Here is a 20,031-nt window from a genome sequence, read left to right on the forward strand (position 1 = left end):
AGGCATCGTTCTCCGAATCAATCGAAGAGGCGCTCACTTTCTCAAAAGCTGGGCTTCTCAGAGACCACGAGGGCCGATCTCAGAAATCGAAGAGGCACCTACTTTTCTAGCCTTGTCAGCACCTGTCACACGCACACTCAGCTTTGCAGAAATTATGGGCATTCTGTCGAAGACTTCTGGTGAAGTAGAAAGCACATGAATCTTACTGTTCAATCACCCACTTCCCACACGCAACAATAGCTCATGGGTACCACAAATAACTTTGTCAAAGTTCTCTGCCAAAGTTGAGCACGTGAAGCTTGCAGCTCCCACTACATCGCTCTGACCAAGAAAGGTAAAAGAATAGCAAAGAAACAACACTAACAAAAGTTTAGACACATAAATTTTGAAGGTCTAGCTACCATATTATTACCCACAACTGTAAAGGAACAGTACCACTGCTGGATAATTGGAAAGTCCCTGTGTGTCAACCTCTGTGCTTCGTGGCAAGGTAGACTAGCAAACATGCCCAACCTTTACTCACATTCGAGAAAACACTCCCAATAAGATTGCTTGCTCCAAAATCGAAGAGGCACCGTCCTCCGAATCTCGAGAGCTAGACTCCCAACATGATTACTTTCTCAAAATCGAAGAGAGGGTAAAGGAACAGTACCATTGCTGGATAATTGGAAAGTCCCTGTGTGTCAACCTTTGTGCTTCGTGGCAAGGTAGACTAGCAAACATGCCCAACCTTTACTCACATTCGAGACAACACTCCCAACAAGATTGCTTGCTCCAAAATCGAAGAGGCACCGCCCTCCGAATCTCGAGAGCCAGACTCCCAACATGATTACTTCCTCAAAAATCGAAGAGACACTGCTCTCCGAATCTCGAGAGTCATACCCCCAGCATGATTGCTTTCTCAAAAATCGAAGAGGCATCGTTCTCCGAATCTCGAGAGCCAGATACCACAGACCACTTTTTCAAAGTGCTCTGACAGAGTTAAAACATGTGAAACTGGCAGCTCCCACTACCGTGCTATGACCAAGCAGGGTAAAGGAATAGCATTACTACTTGTTGTTAGGGAGACTCCTATATATGTCGACCTCCATCCCCAACGGACAGGCAGACCTGCAACAATGCTCAACCCTTCATCATATCTGAGAGGGCACTCCCAACGAAGCCTTTCGAAATATTCAGCTTTCTTTCCCCCCGATAATACCTCTGCAAACAAGCTATACTAGAGCAAGAATATCTCATATCATCAGGGTTAAAAGCAAGAGTATCCCATATCATGCTTTTTCCCTGTCTTTTCTTTTGGCCTTGTTTTTACCTGCAAGACAAGGAGAAAGAGAGCAATCAGTCAGCACTTGGAATCAAGCTTCCAGCCAGGAACTGACTGCCTGGAACCCCTTACCTGATTACTTACCTGGCATTGCTCTCGAGTACTCATCTTCAACATCTTATGTTTCCAGGGAAGATTCCGCATCTGCTTGAGGAACAGATAGGGCAAGTGCGAAGGATACAAGGAAGCATGTGGAGACAAGCGTAACAGCACACGTGCCGATACATTCATTACTCTGTCAAAAGCAAAAGTATCCCATATCAGCAGGGTGGAACGTACTCTAGATTTGATGGACTTGTTTTGACCCTCAAATTCTTCAGTCGGCCTTATACTCTGGAGGAAACCAGAAAACCCTCCAGCTCAGTTCAAGAATAAGCCTGTGGAAAGTTACTTCTTCAAAAGCAAAAGTATCTCATATTATCTCTTCTCATTTTTCTTCTCTTTATCCTACATGCTGCTGCAAGATGGGGAGAAGGTGAACAATCAGTCGGAGCTCTGATTGCTTACCTTGTCTGTCACCTCTTTCAGCAGACCCCCTAGCTCGGCGACTTGGGGGACTCCTACTACATGGTTTGTATCGCGCTTGACCAAGCCTGAAACTACAAGTAAGCTTCAAGTGAAATTGATACATTACCTTGTGCATCTCCACCAGTTAAAGATACCACCCCTGGATGGAGGAAGAGTACTTCCAGAGAAGATGCCACATCTACCTATGAGACAGATAAGGCAAGTCAAGACGACACCACACTCCGATACTTAGAAGTTTCGTGATTACGAGATCATTCTCCCACAATATTTCCTAATGTCATTTGTACTAAATCATTCACTTGTACTCACTAAATGAGAGCTTGAACCTATGTACTTGTGTAAACCCTTCACAATTAATGAGAACTCTTCTATTCCGTGGACGTAGCCAATCTGGGTGAACCACGTACATCTTGTGTTTGCTTTCCTATCTCTATCCATTTATATACTTATCCACACTAATGACCGGAGCAATCTAGCGAAGATCACAAAAAGCGATCGTTTTCGCTACCTAGGATCTATCTTGCAAGAGAACGGAGAATTAGATGGAGATCTCAACCATAGAATACGAGCTGGATGGAAAGAGTGCATCCGGCGTGTTGTGTGACCGTCGTAGGCCACTGAAGCTCAAGGGAAAATTTTATAGGACGGCAATAAGGCTAGCGATGTTGTATGGCACAGAATGTTGGGTGGTGAAGCATCAACACGTACACAAAATGGGTGTAGCGGAGATGAGGATGCTTCGTGGGATGTGTGGGCACACGAGAAAGGATAAGATTGGGAATGAGGATATCCGAGGTAAAGTAGGAGTAGCCGAAATTGTAGGAAATATGAGAGAAAATCGGCTCCGGTGATTTTGAACATGTGCAAAGAAGGCCGACTGACGCTCCGGTTCGAAGATGTGACTACGGGACAGAGGTTCAGGGCCGAAGGGGTAGAGGAAGACCTAGGACAACTTTGGAAGAGACTCTAAGAAAAGACTTAGAGTACTTGGATCTAACGGAGGACATGACACAAAACCGAGCGCAATGGCGTTCTAGGATTCATATAGCCGACCCCACTTAGTGGGAAAAGGCTTTGTTGTTGTTGTTGTTGTTGTATTAATTTGGTTACACTTCCATACTCTCTTCATTTCCCTTTCCATACGTTTGTTTATGTAAAAGGCATCATATGATGTGTAGGTTGTTTGGATATGTAATCCTTAGTGGAATTCCTTGGTTTATCTGTTCCTCATATTCTAGGGCATTATTATTGTGGTTTCATTGAAATCTGTGCTTCATATGATTATGGTACTTACAGTTAAACTTCCTCCCTCCTGGGTCTTCTGTGTAATTGAGTATTAAGTCCAGTTTGAGGCAACTGAGAGCTTCGTCCTTTCCCACTTGTTTTCTATTTGGTCAGGGAGTGGCTGCACCATGTGCAAACTTTCTAGTATTGGGTAGTTGATGGAACATAATCGAAATGTATGAATTATGAAACTAGCTTTAGATAGAGGGGAGAAAAAGGGAAAATGCAAGTTGAAGGGGTAGATCATTTGAAGAGACTTCCAAAAGTCTACAACTTTCTTCCACATAGTTGAAATAAGCAAGTATCATTTGTCTCCCATTATGTGTTGATTGTTATATCAATTTTGACTTGTTTCCGGTCCATCAATCTCCCAGATTTGTATTTGGTCTTACCCTTCGGCAGTCCTCGAAGTCTTGGGGAATTTTCATCACTGTTGGCTGGTTGTTGCCTTGTCTATTTGGGAATGCATATGGAAGGAAGGAAACACTAGATCTTTAAAGGATACAAAGTCCTCGATTGGGGTCCCCAATCTATGTTGTGCATTCTGTCCTTTTGTTCAACAGAGAATCTTACTTCGCACTTTTATTGAGTTTAGGACCTTTCGGAACAACCTTGGAGTGTATTTTTATATGTTAAGTTGCAGTTCTGGTCTCCTTTGTATTCTGGTTTCATTATTCTTGGTTTCTCGGAATGAAATATATTTATACTTCAAAGTATCATACTCCAATCTGTTTAAGCATTGCGGATGTGACATAGTTCCTTGTCATGTTTAATTAAAAAAATTGTATAACGTTCTGATGATACAATCATCAGAATTCAAGTTGACAAAAAAAAAAAGTGTTGATTCTGCTGTTAAAGTGTTTTTTGTTTTTGTTTTGAAATCCGTCTGGTCTAAGACTCTAAGTGGTCTTCAATGGTTCCTGTAGGACATCTTAGTCTCCTTTAATTTTTAAGTACAATTGTTTTCATCGTGTAACAGTTTGTTTGTTACTCAGGTGCCATGGATACAAGTTAGCAGGTCCAGGTCACTGCTGTTGATGGTTAAGCCCTCAGTTTTTCTTGTGGCTATGGGAATGGGAATGTATGAAATTCACCCTATTTCTTAGCGTCTTTCTGTTATTATTAATATGATAGCAGAAATGCCAGTGTGTGCTCCTTTAGTTTATGTCTACTAAGTGACCCCACTTCACGTACTCCTTTAGTTTATTTCTTAGCGTCTTTCTGTTATTATTACAACAACCTGCTGCACCTAAGGCTGCTTGGGAAGTTGCAATTGAAAAATTGGCAAATACTACCACTCAAGAAATTCAAAATCTACATGCAGCAGTGAAAAACATCGAAAAACAGATGGGGCAGATTGCTTTACAGGTTTCAGAAAGAGCTCCGGGTACATTTCCTAGTCAAACAGTACCTAATCCAAGAGGACGAGAAGAATGCAATGCTATACGGACTCTACGGTCTGGCAAAAGTTACAACAACAAACATGAAAATTCTGTTGGGAATTCACAGGCAGCAGAACTACCCCAAACTAAACCTGCAATTATTGCAGATTCTGAAATTTCTGCAGATTCTGGGCAGTCCCAAGACAGATCCGAAAATACTGCAGAAGCTTCCACAAAAACTGCAGAACGTGTTTACGAACCCCCTATGCCGTATCCAGAAAGGTTGAGACCTAAAGCTAAAGATCAACAGTTAACAGATTTTATGAAAACTTTGGCTAAAGTTCAAATTAATCTGCCGTTAATTGATGCCATCAAGAACATTCCGTCTTATGCCAAGTTTTTGAAGGATGTTTGCACAAAGAAAAAGAAGCTTGTTGATTTTGAGAAAGTGATTCTTACAGAACAATGCAGTGCGGTCTTATTACATAAATTGCCTCCAAAGAAAAAAGATCCAGGGAGTTTTACTATCTCTTGCACCATTGGAAATTGTGATTTTAGTAGTGCTTTAATTGATTTAGGTGCTAGTGTAAACTTAATGCCATATTCTGTTTTCAAACGTTTAGGTGAAGGGGAGCTGAAGCCAACCTCCAGTATTATTCAATTGGCTGACCGTTCAATTACCTACCCTAGAGGGGTCATTGAAGATGTTATTGTGAAGGTTGACAATTTATATTTACCAGCTGATTTTATGGTGTTAGACATGGATGAGGATTTGCAAGCGCCCATTATTTTGGGCCGCCCATTTCTGGCAACAGCCCGAACTCTTATTGACGTTGAAGCCGGAACATTAACATTCCGAGTTGAAAATCAAACTGTTGTTTTCAAGTTATTTGAAGCAAGCATACATTCAGGTGACAAGCAAGAATGCATGCGTGTTGATGCATTGGATGGTTTACCAAGTGCCAAGTTTATGAACAGATCATCAACTGACCATCTGTCCATAAAGCCCCCGAATTTAACTCCTGATTTTACAAGTCCTAAACCACAGCAGCAAAGGGTGCTACATGAAGACCAGCCAATGAACACATTGAAAAAACATGAAAATTTGCCAAGCAGCCCAAATTTTAAGAAAATACAGCCTGGTAAAGAAGTGTGGTTATTAAGTTCAGATTTCAAGTCATTTCCAGGGAAACAAGAGTCTAGATGGAAAGGCCCTTTTCTGGTTACTAAAGTTTTTCAGAATGGTAATGTGGACATTAAGGCTAAGGGCACAGATTTCTCATTGAAGGTGACCAAACATCAACTAAAACCATGCATAGAGAAATTTGGTGTAGGCGAGTCTTTGACTCTAAAGGCACCAATGATCTAGCCACCGGACTTCCGCAACGTCTAGCTACAGACTTAAAATAAAGCGCTTATTGGGAGGCAACCCAATTTTTCTAAACTCTTTCTTAGTTTTAATTTTTGTTTGATTTTCTCTTTAATATAAAAAAATAAAAAATAAAACATACATAAAAAAAAATAAAAAAAAATAAAAAAAAAAACAAAATTTGAAAAAAATGGAAGATTGCATATTGATTTTATTTACCTAGTTTATTTGATTTTATTTTAATTTTTTGACGCATATTGGTTAATTGCAGGTTGCGAACGTGGAAAATAAAGCGCGTCCTATGCTGGAATCCTGCACCCAGCAGCAAGTCTATCGTTCACATCAACCACATCTACACTATGTTGGAAATTTAAAGCAGTCCACATAAAAAGCCATTCACATATGCAAGTTTGGGGGTGATTGTTGCAGATCCAGCACATAAACAGAATTTAGAGCAGTTAATTTCTGCAGCTCAGTTTTGCGATGCATGGAGGAAGCACAATTAAATCACCGATCCATACACCACAGAACTGAGTACAGATATTATTACCAGATCTACAACAATTACACTTGCAGGGATTCGAATTTTACCTCCCAGATGCATCGATCTGGGTCATGCGGCCTGTGCTATTTTCCTCCGTTGCTCTTGTGTGTTTACTTCTGTGTCCTTGGCTCTATCATGGATCCGTATACCCCTACATAAAGACCAACAATATGAGTACATACAGGTTACATATGGCATTCAAATGAACTGTTGTTGAACTTGTAAATGTTGAGCTTAGCAAAAGCAGACGAACGAGTTCTGTACCTATATGACATACAGAGGCCGCGACAGTTGCTGTTGATTTTGCTTTCTGGGACTATTAGACCGGCAGCTTAAGCTTGTTTTCTCACGGGTGTATGCTGGATTTGAGTGTTATTTTTCAGTCACAGTAGGGGTTATTTTTCAAGTATCAGATCATAGTCCATCAATAAAAAGGGTTACGGGTTTTACCTCAACATTTGCAGATCCTTGGTTGAGCTGAGCTGCTGACTCCGGGGGTGTTCTTGTGTTGTTGTCTCGGATTTGAAACCATTAGGGCTCTCCACACTGATAAAACCACATGCAGGTGTTAGTGTTTGTTCCAGATCTCTCCAACAAATAAATTGGACACTGCAACCACAAGATTGGAGGATGATTTTACCTTTGGGTTTCCGTTTTTTCCGATTTTCCATCACGGCGGGGTACTCACGGAGGTGCGTTGTTGTTGGGTTATGGAAGGCTACGGATGCATCAATCTGCGAGGAAACTGAGACATACACAGAACAATCAAATGCATCAGTCACAAACATTTTCATGTTACTCTTGGTGATGAAGTTAGCAGAAATGGAGCTACATCTTTACATTTGAACGAACAAAAGGAGAAATGGCATGGCTTAGTTTTTACCTGCAAAGGGAGGAAGAAGGACTTGCTTTGACATGGAGAGAGTAAAAGCATTTTCAGACTTTCTAGAGAGAGCAGAGCTAAATTGAGGAAAGGAGAGAAAAATGTGAGAGACAGAGAGGTCCTTTCATTTTAGCAAAATGGGGTCTGCGAGAAAGAAAGAGATATGGGCAAATGGATTGATCTTCACTCTTAATTTCGAATCCTATGGAGCTACCCTTCTTGATGCCTGACACGTGTGCGCCTCATCTGTTTTTTATGTTTCCCTAGGGCACGGTTTGGAGAGAGCCGTTTGGGCTCTGTGATTGCTGATTGACAGCGCCAGACAACAACTCTGCACGCCACTTTCCCCTTGCATGCCAGCTGCGTCCCATTCATTTCGCAGGGGATCCAATGTTCAAAGCACGCCACTTTTCAAATTGCATGCCACAATGGAGTCCATATTCCCAGGTGCTTTCTTGTCTCATTATTTATTTATTTTTTATTTTTATATATCATGTTCTTTATTATGTTCTTTGTCCTGACGTCTTTGTCCTATTTTGTTAATTAGTCATAGATTTAGTTCGTTTCCGTTGTAATATAAAATTTTCTTTGGTTTTGTTCCTCATTTTCCCTTTTATAATTCTTATATGTTAGTTTAAGTTTATTTCCTTTTTGTCATTTTTCTTTTATTTTCCACACCTTGAGGACAAAGTGTGACATAAGTTTGGGGGTGGGAAAGTAAATTTTAGTTTTTTTTTATTGTTGTGTCCGTTTAAAAATTTTCATTATTCCTAAGTTAATATCCATAGAGTATTTTAAGCGTTAGAACAACTGGACATGGTGAAAGTTAATCCCACATTAGAGTCTTTTCTATTTATCGTTGCTTAGACACTAATTCATGAATTATACTTTGAACTTTGCACATCACACCAACATGGTTTGTGGGGAGTGAGATTGAAATACTTGCTTTTAGTCTAAGTTTATTTTTATTTTTTATTTTTTTATTTTAAGTAAAGTCAGTTATTAGTGTGAAAAAAAAAAAAAATAAAGTAATAATTGTCTCACCCGAGGTTCTGCCTAGTAACCGGGCCAGTCCTGCCTAATCAGCAGTGATTCTCGCGTCAAACGGTAGAGTTTTGGCATGAGGCAGGGTGGTTAGTTGGTTTCGTAGCCTTTTCAGCTCGGGTTAATAAGTCCTTAGGGGTGTTCTACACCTAGTGTCCTAAAGCCCTAGTGGTTTGGGAGTCATTGACCTAAAGCTCGCTACATGGGTTGGATCGAAAGCTTAAGTAAACCGACATTGCACGACCACTACTGTTACTGGAGAAAAAAAATGTTATATATGAAAAAAAAAAAAAAGTGAAAAAGAAAAAAAAAAAAGAAAAAGAAAGAGAGTTATATTTAAAGTTACTATGTGTGAAATAAATAAGGACGAGAGGTAAGGGTTTTAGTCGAGTCTCCTTAATTATGTTGGTTCACTTTACACCAAAGGAAGTTTGTGAATTCTTTTCTAATTGATTCTAAATGGCTTAGACTCTGTGGTGGGATTGGTTTGAACTTTTGAAAAGATGTTCTAGTTTTTAAAATTTGCTATGGATTGCAACTTTGAAGGTGAAAATTTTTGTCAGTTAATTTTAGCTAGTTAGTTTGTTAAGTTTTTATTTTTGTTTGAGTCTTGTTTTGCTTGAGGACAAGCAAAAAGCTAAGTTTGGGGGTATTTGATGAGTAGATTTTATATTATATATTTTACCCTAATCTTAGTATATTTTGGTTAATATATTGGAAGAATTTTGATACTTTGAATTGTATTTTCAATATAGGACTTTCGACTTCCTCTGGAGCAAAACAGGACCAAATGGACGAATTTTGGAGTAATTCCAATTGGAGGACGTTCGTGAGTCAATTAGCTTGATCGTATCAAAATTTGGGATTTTTCCACCAAGCAGTTATTTTCTGGCGATGAAATAAAGAAGCAGTGCGCAGTGCTGGAAAGTGACGTTTTTGGGCTTAAATGACGTTTTTGGAGCCCAAGATGACCTCGGATGGGTTCGTGGCCTTCTGGAAAAGTGTTCAGAATATTCCAAACATCAAATCCAGCTATATTGGGCCAGTTTTGGAGCAGCTTTTGGGCCAAAACGTGGTTGTTCAGATTTTAGACGAATTTTACTATTTTTATTTAGGGTTTTTATTAATTTTAGTTGGCTAGGGTTTTTGGTGGTGGCTTAGCAAATATATTGCTTAGCCGTCTACAGTTTTAGGGTACGCTTTATTTTATGCAATATTGGAGACAGAGAAAAGTGCTGGGGTTTTGAAGATTTTCTACTTGAAGGTGTTTTCAATCCTTTTCTTAATAGATATTTCTATGATTTCAATTATGAATATGCGGAACTAATTTCTTTTGCTAGGGTGAAGCCTTGAGCCTTAGCATGAATATGTGATTTTTATTAAATTTCTTATGATTGATTGCATGCGTACTTTGAATTGTTAATCACCGGGATAAAAACTATCTAATTGTCTTAATGCCTGATCACCATTAGGATCTTTAGAAAAGTAATTTGATGCAATTTTGGTCGGAAGGTTCCCTGAAATTGACGCTGGCTTCTTGTGATTAATAATTGTAATTTCTCTTAGGATGAATATCACGTCTTAAGGATTGCATGGTTTTTCAAAGGATTTTCATAAAGCATAATGAGTCTTTCATGTTCATATTTGATCCGAACGTCCGGACGGGTTGCATGTTAGATATACGTTCTACGTTGGAGGTTCCAAGTAGAGTATGAATTAGGAAAATCTAACCTTCAAAGTGGCATGTGTAGATCATAAGTAATTGGTAAAAATTCATAGGATTGCTAGGTGATGGTGGAACCCTAGTGCTTTCTTAATTTGATTTTCTCAAAACTGTTTTCTTCTCTAATCCTAATATTGCAGATTGTTTATTTTAATTCATTAAATTCGTTTTTATTTTAATTAGCTTTTAAAATCAATCACTTCAATTTCTACTTTACAATCATTAATTGGAATCTGATTTGTTTCGAATTATTTAATAATCCCTGTGGAGAATGACCTTGCGAGATCCGTTTATACTACAATAACCTTGTGATTCTTGCAAGTAAAATAGGAGGTTTTTATCGCATTCACATAAGCAGTAAAAATCCTATCAGTGCTCCTTTAGTTTATGTCTACTAAGTGACCCCACTTCACGTACTCTTGAAAGTATCTAAGCTTGGTAATGAATTTTTACGGGCATTCTGATGCTTTCTCAAACACAAACTAGCATGTGGGGTTTAAGATTGATATAAATTCCAAATTGTGGAATTGAATTGATATCAAAGGCAGATTGTAAAACAGATATCAAAGCCATTAGTAAGTGTTTGGGGGCTTCTTGGTATGATAGTTATATGTCTGTTCTCGTGTTCTTCCTTTTTGTTTTCTTTCCATCTGTTCTTAGAGCGTACTCCTTACCGAGTGATGTGTAATTTGTGTTAGCATAAATGAAAGGCTTGTGTCTTCTCAAAAATAATGAATCCAACATATTACTCTGTGGTCTTCTGATTAACCTTTTTCATTATCTTTTAAATCCCACGGTGTGTTTGAACTGAGTAGATTTCTTTGGACATTCTTCGTCTGAAGATATTCTGAAGAGCCAGAATTCTGTTATGGGTGAGAGAAGCAAAATATATGTGATGAATTTGGATTTTGCAGTCTCTAGATAGGTGTCTTAATAACTTTACGGGGCGAAATGCATTGGCATCTGCTGAAAAAATGCATTAGTGTCTACTGAAAAAATGTCTCTACTTGCAGACTTCTGCACATCAGCTTTTTAGTCTTTAACGCTATTGCGATAAGGGGCATTTCAGCTCTCTCTGGTGGCAGTCGGTCAGTGTTTTCCAAGAAAGAAAATGCCAATGCTGTTCTCCTTGTTGCGAGCCAGGTGAGAGACTTACCTTTTTCTTTCCAAACTTTTACTTTCTTTGACCACTATCGAAATGTCTTTGCCCTCCAACTCTTGAACGCCCCATCCTTGGTGAAAATGAGACGTGATCTGAGATATTTTGTAGGACGAAGTGACTTTATTATTTAGGGTAGATGTCGATTTTTGTCTCTGTGAGAAGCAATTGATTAGGAAGAAATATTGTACGGTTTTTCTTTAATGCTATTGACGAGGGTTGGTGAATTGGCATGCTTCTGGCAGAAAACTCTGCCTGTAATGGTGGCTGTAGTTGAGCAACTTGGTGGTGCACTGGGTGAATCCGGTTTGCTTGTTCTTCCTTGTATTGCAGCACACTTTAATCAGGTTCGTATTACATCTATTCCGTTTTTATGTATCTTGTTCGTATTTTTTTTCTTTCTTTCAACTGATAATTTTATCGATGCAGGTTATTTTTGACTCGTTTCTTGTAAACTTCTGGATTCAGAAGGACGCCTCAACCAACAGTGCAATGAAGCCTTGAGTCTTGGATTGCGAGGGGAGATATTTGCACTGCTTAGTGTGCTTTCTCTATGTTATGTTTACAAGCAGATCATCAGCTCATTGCTTCGAAAGTGTCTGGTTTGATATTCCTTGTATTTGTACAGGCACAGAGAGACAGATTAGCTGTTAGATCTTGTATTTTCAAATGTAAGTTGGTAAGAGTGATTACTTCAAGGTTCAAACGACTCTATATGTTCGAAATTGTGCCTTGTTCAAACCGCATTCTCGGTCGCAAACGCAACGGGAAACCCCTAATTAATTCATCATCGTTTCTGGCTTAGCATGATGATTCTACCATATTTTGAATGATGTTTCTCCAGGTGAACTGAGGCCCCTCAAACATCAAATCAAGCACGCCATTGATTCATGCGAACCTCGCTGAAATTTTCTTTTCACGGGACCCCAAGGCCTATAACCTTTCTTGTCTGAAACATTTGAAGAACTCAACTCACCAACACCATGATTTAGTGGAAATGCAGTGCCGCAGTTTTGGACGAACAATAGACAATTTATTCATGATTGTATCAACGACAATGAGTACAAAGACCATAATCAGATTAAAGAGCAAAAAGTAAGTTACAGATGCACGAAACAAGCAACAGAAACTGTCAAACTGCGAGCTACTCGGATAATCATTTCAAGCCAATTCTTCGGTTCAGCCTAAAAGCATTATCCATACAGCCATTTGAGTAGGCCTGAGAAGGAATAGAGCGTTGTGAAACAAGAGAGAAACCTTTCGAGCTTACTTCGGCAATCCAGTTTCAGGGTTGAGAAGATGACTTTCATCTGACAGCACAACTGGACCTCTCCCAGGTCTTGTGCAAATAAAGTAACTGACATCTCCTCGAAATTTCTGGGACGGATCCTTGATTTCTGGAGGTGGGGGTAAAGTTTCAATATCCTCGGGGCTCTCAACACCGGCATCTTTTAGAATTGACTTATCACCAAGAACGAAACTGGGAAATGAAATAAGGAAATAATTATTAAAAGAAGAAAAAACAGGGTTCGCACCGTAAGAAAAATCCTTGATGCAGAAACTCGCAGAAACAAGAATCTCATAAACTTGAGGATCATATGAAAGCATGATAGCATCTAAACTCAAATTACCTGTTCAAATCTGCATCAGAATTTGGAGGAAAGCAGAATAGCAACTTCTGAACCAAAAGGGCAGCTGTTTTTCTGTTACGTGCAATGAGAACCGCATTTGGCCCCGCATCAAATGTATAAGCCACCTGCCGATTAACAATATTATCAAATACTCGAAGAATAATATAAACAGCATGCAACACAAAGAAATAAGCTTAATAGAGATGAAGCCTAAAATCATTTTCTGACTAATCATATACTAATATGCCATAAACTTATAAAAAGTAAGATCAGTGCCAGAAGGGAAGCAGCAGGTCCAGATTAGGATCTCTGAAGCACTTAGGAGTCACAACCAAAATTTAGTACTTTTAACATTGTTCAGTCTTGTCATTCAGGAAATGTATATCTCACGGAGACTTACAAGCATGCTTTGAGCTAGGGTTTATCACAAGAACGAAGTCTGATCAAAATTAATTGTAAAGCGGAAGTCAAAAGTGTTTCCTTTCCACACCAAAAATTGACGTCATCACAGCTTGTATTGTTCATGTATGTAACTGTGCAATTTGTGTCAGTTGAGGCATTATATTAAGAAAACGTGCAGTGCAGCTCCATCTAGGTGAATCTCTTTATGATTTATGATAAAGCCATAATGACTTCTACTGACTGAAAGTATAATCACTTTTGGTCTAATACTGAAAAATTCAAGATAGTCGGAGCACTGGTAATTTTAGGATCATTATCATGCTAGAAAGACAAATAATGAGTGCATTTTATACTCATTCAACATCATTTAGTTTCCTCCTGAAAATTCAAACCTGAGGTGTTCCTTCTGCTTTGTTCCACTTTTCAACAAGGCTTATTATCCTGAAACATAGGTCCTTCGTCAATATTAATTTTTAAGTGTATAGCGTCACCTCACTGACCAAAAAAAAAAAAGAACTACTATACTTGCTAAGCTTGTCAAGTGATATAAATGCAAAGGGGCTTGCCTGTGGGATGTATCATTCATGTAGAAAATGGGTGGACATGTGTCCAGGCAGACAGCATGAAACTGGTTACTGTCAGTACAGGTCAATTGTGCAAAAGAAGCAAAATCACGATTTTTTATGGCTTCTTCCATTTTTAATATGCGTTTTGGTACTATTTCCTGTAACAGTGTCAAAAGAGAGATAGGAAAAACAAATTAGATCAGAGTTTAAATGACCCTGAAAAAATAACAAATGACAAAAAAATAAGCAGCGACTTTTTTCTTGGATGAGGCAGTTTTAAGGTTCCAAGGATTTTAAAATGACAGAAATTAATCCATAATCTATAGTACTAAATTTGTGGTTTCTTTTTAAAATGCATCAAATGTAAAAGCATGGAGCTCAGTCACTTGACGATCTACTACTGAAGACAAACCCTACTATTTAAACTGAACAGTGAAAGGGAAAGTGGAGAACGTACTTTTGCTCTATGTTGTAAGAGCAAACTTGTTTCAACAGTATCACGCATTCCTGTAGTGCTGCTTGTTTCCTTCTGCCGTGAACTTACCTGGTATAAACAAAATCAAGAAGATAAATAACAGGATCTTTGCAGTTGTAGCATCTCAACATTCCAAAAGAAGTATGTGCAGCCATTATAAGCATCCGTAATATAAGTTATCTGGCTTAACTCCACTTATAAAAACGTATTGTTTTATAATGGTGACAACTTATCAGTCTGTCAAATTATTAACTCTATTAGATGGAAATTTTCAATTTTTTTCTATTTAATTTATGCTTGACTTTGACTTAATAGCTTCCCAACTCTTTGTGTGAAAGGGTATCTTCACATATATCATATATTTGATTTCAAAAATGTAGTTCCCACTTTCCTCAAATATTCATGCAAATACTACAGGTGAAGAGAATGGTGGCATTAACAAGCTTGCAATGGAAAATATGACTAAGCAAACTAGAATAAGTTCATAGGCAGTATTTGCAAAACTAAAAGGTATCATTGCCAAAAATATTACCGCCCAAGGATGCACATTTAAGACCATAGAACTTATACTACCAAACCAGGAAAACATGCAGACATGAACAGATATAAAGTACTGTATAAGCATCAATATACAAATGTATGGCAGAGATGGAAAGAAGAAAATTCAAAAGACCCCAGAGAAAACCTTTGAAGAACCAAGCAGAAAATGACAAGATAAAAAGTAATGTCCGCAGGCCAGAATTTACCAATAGAATCATTTACTAGAATGAGAAAAGAAAAGACAATACATACCACAGCGATAACAATAACAAGCTCATCCCAGTGCTTCTCATCTGCAACTTGGACTGCAAGACTGTCGGTTCCCTTCTCATCCTTAATAGACCATGATACCAAGAATCAGGTTTAAAAGCTCCACAGGAAAACTTGCTTTTCAACAGAGGGAATAATGATAACAATAAAATAAAATATAAAATATATATTAAGCTTACTTTTCCCATAATCCACTTGACAAATCCCCCATATAAGCTGCGGCAAGCACTACCAGACCCTTGCCTGTATTAGCAAATCAATTCAAGGAATTATTCCCACGAACTACAACCAGCATACTAGAATCTCTATCATGTGAATAAAGAAGAACAAAGATTTATAACACACAACCTCTATGATGAACTAAAAATAAAGCGACAACGTAAAATTCATCTTCAGTGAGGCCTATATAGTGGCGCATATTTATGTAACGCAAAATTTCATTAACAACCACAACAATGACAGATGAAACTGAAGTGCATGGTGATCCCAATTGTAATCATTATAACTGAAACAAGATACAGGCACCCTGGAAATGAGATATTTAATAACTCTCAACTACCTTGCAATAGCAGAAAGCTGGCTGTGATCTTCTTTCACATTCATTAACTTTCCGAGTGCAAAAACTGCAAAGTATAAACAGACATTTAGCTATCATATGCTCATTGTTAATTATTATGTATTGATAAAAAAATGAGTAATCTACAACCCTAAAGGAAAAAAAGTATTCCAAAATATTAAGATAAAAAGAAATGCCCAATTCTTAAGTGTTCAATACCGAAAGATATTAGTAAGAGCAGAAAATATGTAACATTCATATATGTGCAAGTATATACATGCAACTTATGTACTCTAAAAAATTTCCATCCAGTTATACCAATTTGTACAACCAGCCTTCCACTTTCTCAAGTTGCCTACTAATTTCTTAAGTTAAGCCAAATGTGATTTTAAGTGGGTCACTATGCAGTAATGTCAAGTTTCCGATTAGTCATTAACCATATAACAAGAAATTCACAATAATATAGGGAAAATTAGGGTAATTATTAATTACCTAGACAAGCAAAACCAGCTGCTGAGGAAGCCAATCCAGCAGCAGTAGGAAAATTGTTATATGAAGAAATATGTACATGCAAGTTTTCCCAATCCTTCTTAGTAATCTTGATTCCCTTTTCCTTATCATCAACATCGGTAGCTCGACTGCGAATTTCTCTTAAACAGCTTTGGAATCTGCCTCCAGAAATGGAAATCTCCTACACTAACCCGAAAAAACATAAAAGATCCTTGAATCAGCGAAACAAATAACTGAGTAGGTTGTAAAATCTAGTTACCACTGTATTCCAACACAAAAGCCAACTCAACCAAGCCAAAAAAAAAAAAGAATCTTGCTCTTGTTTCCTGAGGACAGATCTAAAGATATATACATTATTCAAAGTTTCAAACTTTAATCTCTTCACTTCATCACCTACTTTCACTCAACACCCAACCCGAAATTATTTGATAAAACAGAGTTGCGAGTAACTTGTATTTCATTTGGCCAAGAACATTCTCCCTGACACCCGGGGCACCGAGTTCGAATCCCCCAGACTGTTCCTCAATCTCTTCCAAATTTACAATCAATCACTTGCAGCATTTGAAATTCCAAATTTACACTTTTTACTGGCAACAAAATTTTAAAACCCACAAAATTTACAAAATTATGGCTCCCAATGGAGGCACACCAAGTTGTTTATATCAAAGCTAAGAGCTTCTCTGAGCCTCTGATCCCAAACAAAGAAAGTACTCCTGTTTGTTTGCCGGGCATTTTCCCGGGAACCAAACACAAAGAAAGGAACTTGTAAGAGAAAAAGAACTAAAATGTATACCTCGCCATTGAGCCACATCCGATCTTGGTCAAAGGTGGGACTGACGGAGACAGTGGTGGTGGTGCAAAGGTGCGCAGGATCAAGCGTCACGCTGATGCTGTCATTGACTGGCAAGATGAGCTTCTCGTCCCTCTTCCCCCAGTACTTGATCACGGCGATGTTGGTGGGCGTCTGAGCCGTCACCATCAGCACCCATTTCCGCGACTCGTCGGCCATTGAACGCTCCAAAAACCAAGATTTTCCGAGAAGAAGAAGAGCGAGAGAAGAGATCTAATTAACGAGGAGTGTGAATCTGAGAGCAAATTGGAAGTTGGTGTTGGAGTTTTATATAGTGAAGGGCGGAGGAAGAAGCCAAATGGTGGGATTTGTTGTTCATAGTTGAAATTGTAGGAGAGAGAGGCCTCGCTGGTGGGCACCCGCCTCGGCGCTGTTGGGACGCCATTCTTGGACTTGGACTTCGATTCTTAATTTTCTTCGCCAAAAGCAACAATAAAATAAAATAAAAATGTTCACCAAATTTTAACTCAATTTCAGTCCAACAAAATTATTATAAAGTTTTTACAGAAAAAAAATAAATAAATATAAATGCCAACGAGAGTTGGTTGGACTGAGTAAGGGTCGCTCTCTTTGTTAAATCACGGCCTAAATTTTAGTACCACTGCTGACAGTTCAATTTGGTGGACCATTTGTGAAAACAAAAAAATGGTTAGGAGCAGTTCCAATGAAGTTGTTAAAAGATAAATGTCAAATGTTAATTGATAATATGGCAATGTCAGATTTTTATGTTCCTCCGATCTATATGTTTTTTTGTTATAAATAATATTCGTATAACCCATTTTTAAAAAGAAATTAATTAAAATAAATTTTCAGTGTCTATAATTGATCCATTTATGAGACCCACACACTAAAATCATTATTATTTTTTTTTTTTTGCGATATCACATTTTCTCATATATCAAATTTGACATATGAAAATTCATATGTCAATCCACATAGAATTGACATATCTGTTGGAGCTTATTCCTACCTTTAAATTTGATTATATGACATTCTACTTAAGATTTGACATTTGCTTTGGAGATAGTCTAAGTCTTCCTTTGTAAGTCCTTAAAGAAAGTACCCAACAAATAACCGACACATCATGTAGTCTACAAAATATGATCTAAAAACATAATTAGCATTTTCTATATAAAAAAATAAAAATTTTAAATAAAAAGCAAAACCAAACAAGGTAAACAAGGGGAAATGTTTTGCTAACGTCTATCTAGGGTTGGTAATGTGCCGGTTTCGTGCCGTGCTGAGGCAAGCTTACTACACAATTACATAAAACGCAACCGCAAACTGAGCTAATTTATTTAAGGTGTTGAAACACAAAATCAAAATTCAACTAGTTTATTAAACGGCTTACTTGTCAGTGTCACAACCCAACAAGTTGAGTCTGAGTTTATTAAGACCTAATAATGAAGAGTTTAATGTCGTATTAATCTATAATTAAAGAGTGATTTAGTTGTTTTGAGTAATTGTTTTGTAATGTTTTTCACATTTGAATATATTGTGACTTCAAATAATTTACTCATTTTATTGCTAGCGATATTACTATTCTAAGCTACGCTAGGGTCCTAAATAGATAGGAAAATGAATAAACTCGGAAAACAGTAAGTTCAAGAATAACGTTCTATCCACCAAGTCAATCCACCAACTTGCAAAAGAATTACCCCTAAAAAAAATACGATAGTGCAATAGGCTTGACTAAAACAAATCGAGACACTCAAGCAAATCCTCACCCGCTAGCAATTCTAATTTTCTTTTAAATTACATGGGATTTTTTGGCACTTGTGCTTGTACAAATAGTAGAATTTTTTACATTATTTCTCCTTTTCTTTTTTATGAAAACAATGTTTGTTACCAAGTGAATGTGAATATGGAAGAATTCAAGGTTGGTAGGTTGCTAAAAATAAAAAAATTGAACAAACTTTGTAAATAAATAAATATATATATTTCTATCAATGTTCTAAAAAATGGCTTAGGCGGTGGTGAGCCAAGGCATTTTCTTGCAAATCGGTTGGAAAAATCGGATGGGCTCTAGGCGGCCACCTAGGCAGGCTAGGCGGGTTAGGCGAGGCTAGGCGGTGCTAGGCGGGTTTTTTTTTTAATGAAATTAAAAAACAAAATAAAAAATCTTATCTAAGTCTAAGTGGTTTAAAATTGTGATTTTGTTGTACATGTGTTATCATACAATACTCTTCATTATGGTTATATAGCATTTATGCTTAATGTGTTTTTAAATTTTGGACTTGTTGGATACTGTTTTTGCATTTTATCATTTTTTTATTATTTTATCCATGGATTTCATACAAGTATAATTTTTTGTAACTGTCAATATGCACTTATTTACAAGATATATAAGAAATTTACTTAAATTCGTCTGCCTGCCGCCCGACTAGCACTTAACGTTTTTTTATAACCATACAGTCACACATCCACGTGTATATACCAACTCCAAAAGTAGAAGACTTGGAAAGGTTTAGTAATATATTGCTCCCAACCATGTGTGATTTGTATGAGTATTGGTCCTACCCAGGAAATTCAACTAAAGCAAGCTGCCGGTTTCACCACATGCATATTTGTCCATTAACTTTTAATAATATTTTTCAGGTGCTCCCAAGTTTTTTTTTTTTTTTTTTTTGTTCAACAAGTACTACTCCAGTACAGACACACTTAAAAAAAAGTAAGAAAAAAAAAATTGAATTAAGAAAATTTATTTCTCCATTTTAAATAGGCTTATTTTTAGCTTTGCCCCTGGAAGTTGGAACTCAATTCTAATCTTATTTTGCTGCTATAACTCAAATATCACAATTTTACTCCTTGAAATTCAAAATTCGTTTCACGTTGATTGTAACTCTCCCTTCACCTTGAAACTCCAAAACTGCCATAGAACATATGTGGGACTTACCACCCAATAAGATTATACTGCATGTGCCAATGAATTTGATTATAAATCTCTACTATGTTTTAACATTCAACAATCATAAAATATTAAGTTTAAAA

General features: G+C 37.5%; 2 protein-coding genes across 2 annotated transcripts in view; one reads left to right on the forward strand and one right to left on the reverse strand.

Moving 5' to 3' along the window:
• The window catches only part of LOC114821674 (probable sodium/metabolite cotransporter BASS4, chloroplastic), a 72,311-nt gene extending 60,391 nt beyond the window's left edge, over nucleotides 1-11,920 (forward strand). Inside the window, exons 11-14 of the mRNA XM_070809485.1 lie at nucleotides 4,132-4,217; nucleotides 11,095-11,224; nucleotides 11,486-11,587; nucleotides 11,670-11,920. Coding sequence (XP_070665586.1) covers nucleotides 4,132-4,217; nucleotides 11,095-11,224; nucleotides 11,486-11,587; nucleotides 11,670-11,744 — 393 coding nt within the window. The 3' untranslated portion in view covers nucleotides 11,745-11,920. The remainder of the gene's footprint in view (nucleotides 1-4,131; nucleotides 4,218-11,094; nucleotides 11,225-11,485; nucleotides 11,588-11,669) is intronic.
• Nucleotides 11,921-12,251: 331 nt separating this feature from the next.
• Nucleotides 12,252-17,474, reverse strand: LOC103408694 (diphosphomevalonate decarboxylase 2-like). The gene is made up of 10 exons (XM_008347527.4): nucleotides 16,984-17,474; nucleotides 16,173-16,371; nucleotides 15,684-15,747; nucleotides 15,304-15,367; nucleotides 15,107-15,187; nucleotides 14,297-14,383; nucleotides 13,840-13,997; nucleotides 13,666-13,714; nucleotides 12,872-12,996; nucleotides 12,252-12,720 (listed from the first exon to the last, which is right to left on the reverse strand). Exons 1-10 carry the CDS (start codon nucleotides 17,197-17,199, stop codon nucleotides 12,507-12,509), a joined length of 1,257 nt encoding a protein of 418 aa, XP_008345749.2. The 5' UTR covers nucleotides 17,200-17,474; the 3' UTR covers nucleotides 12,252-12,506.
• Nucleotides 17,475-20,031: the final 2,557 nt, after the last annotated feature.

Source organism: Malus domestica, chromosome 02 (genome assembly GCF_042453785.1).
Source record: "Malus domestica chromosome 02, GDT2T_hap1".
NCBI lineage: Eukaryota > Viridiplantae > Streptophyta > Magnoliopsida > Rosales > Rosaceae > Malus > Malus domestica.

Coding starts and splice junctions, on each gene's coding strand:
- LOC103408694 (XM_008347527.4), bottom strand. CDS start 17,199: ATGGCCGACGAGTCGCGGAAATGGGTGCTGATGGTGACGGCTCAGACG. Junction 15,368..15,683: donor CAGCTTTCTGCTATTGCAAG/GTAGTTGAGAGT, acceptor TTGCTAATACAG/GCAAGGGTCTGGTAGTGCTT. Junction 14,384..15,106: donor TTGTTATTGTTATCGCTGTG/GTATGTATTGTC, acceptor TGTTTATACCAG/GTAAGTTCACGGCAGAAGGA.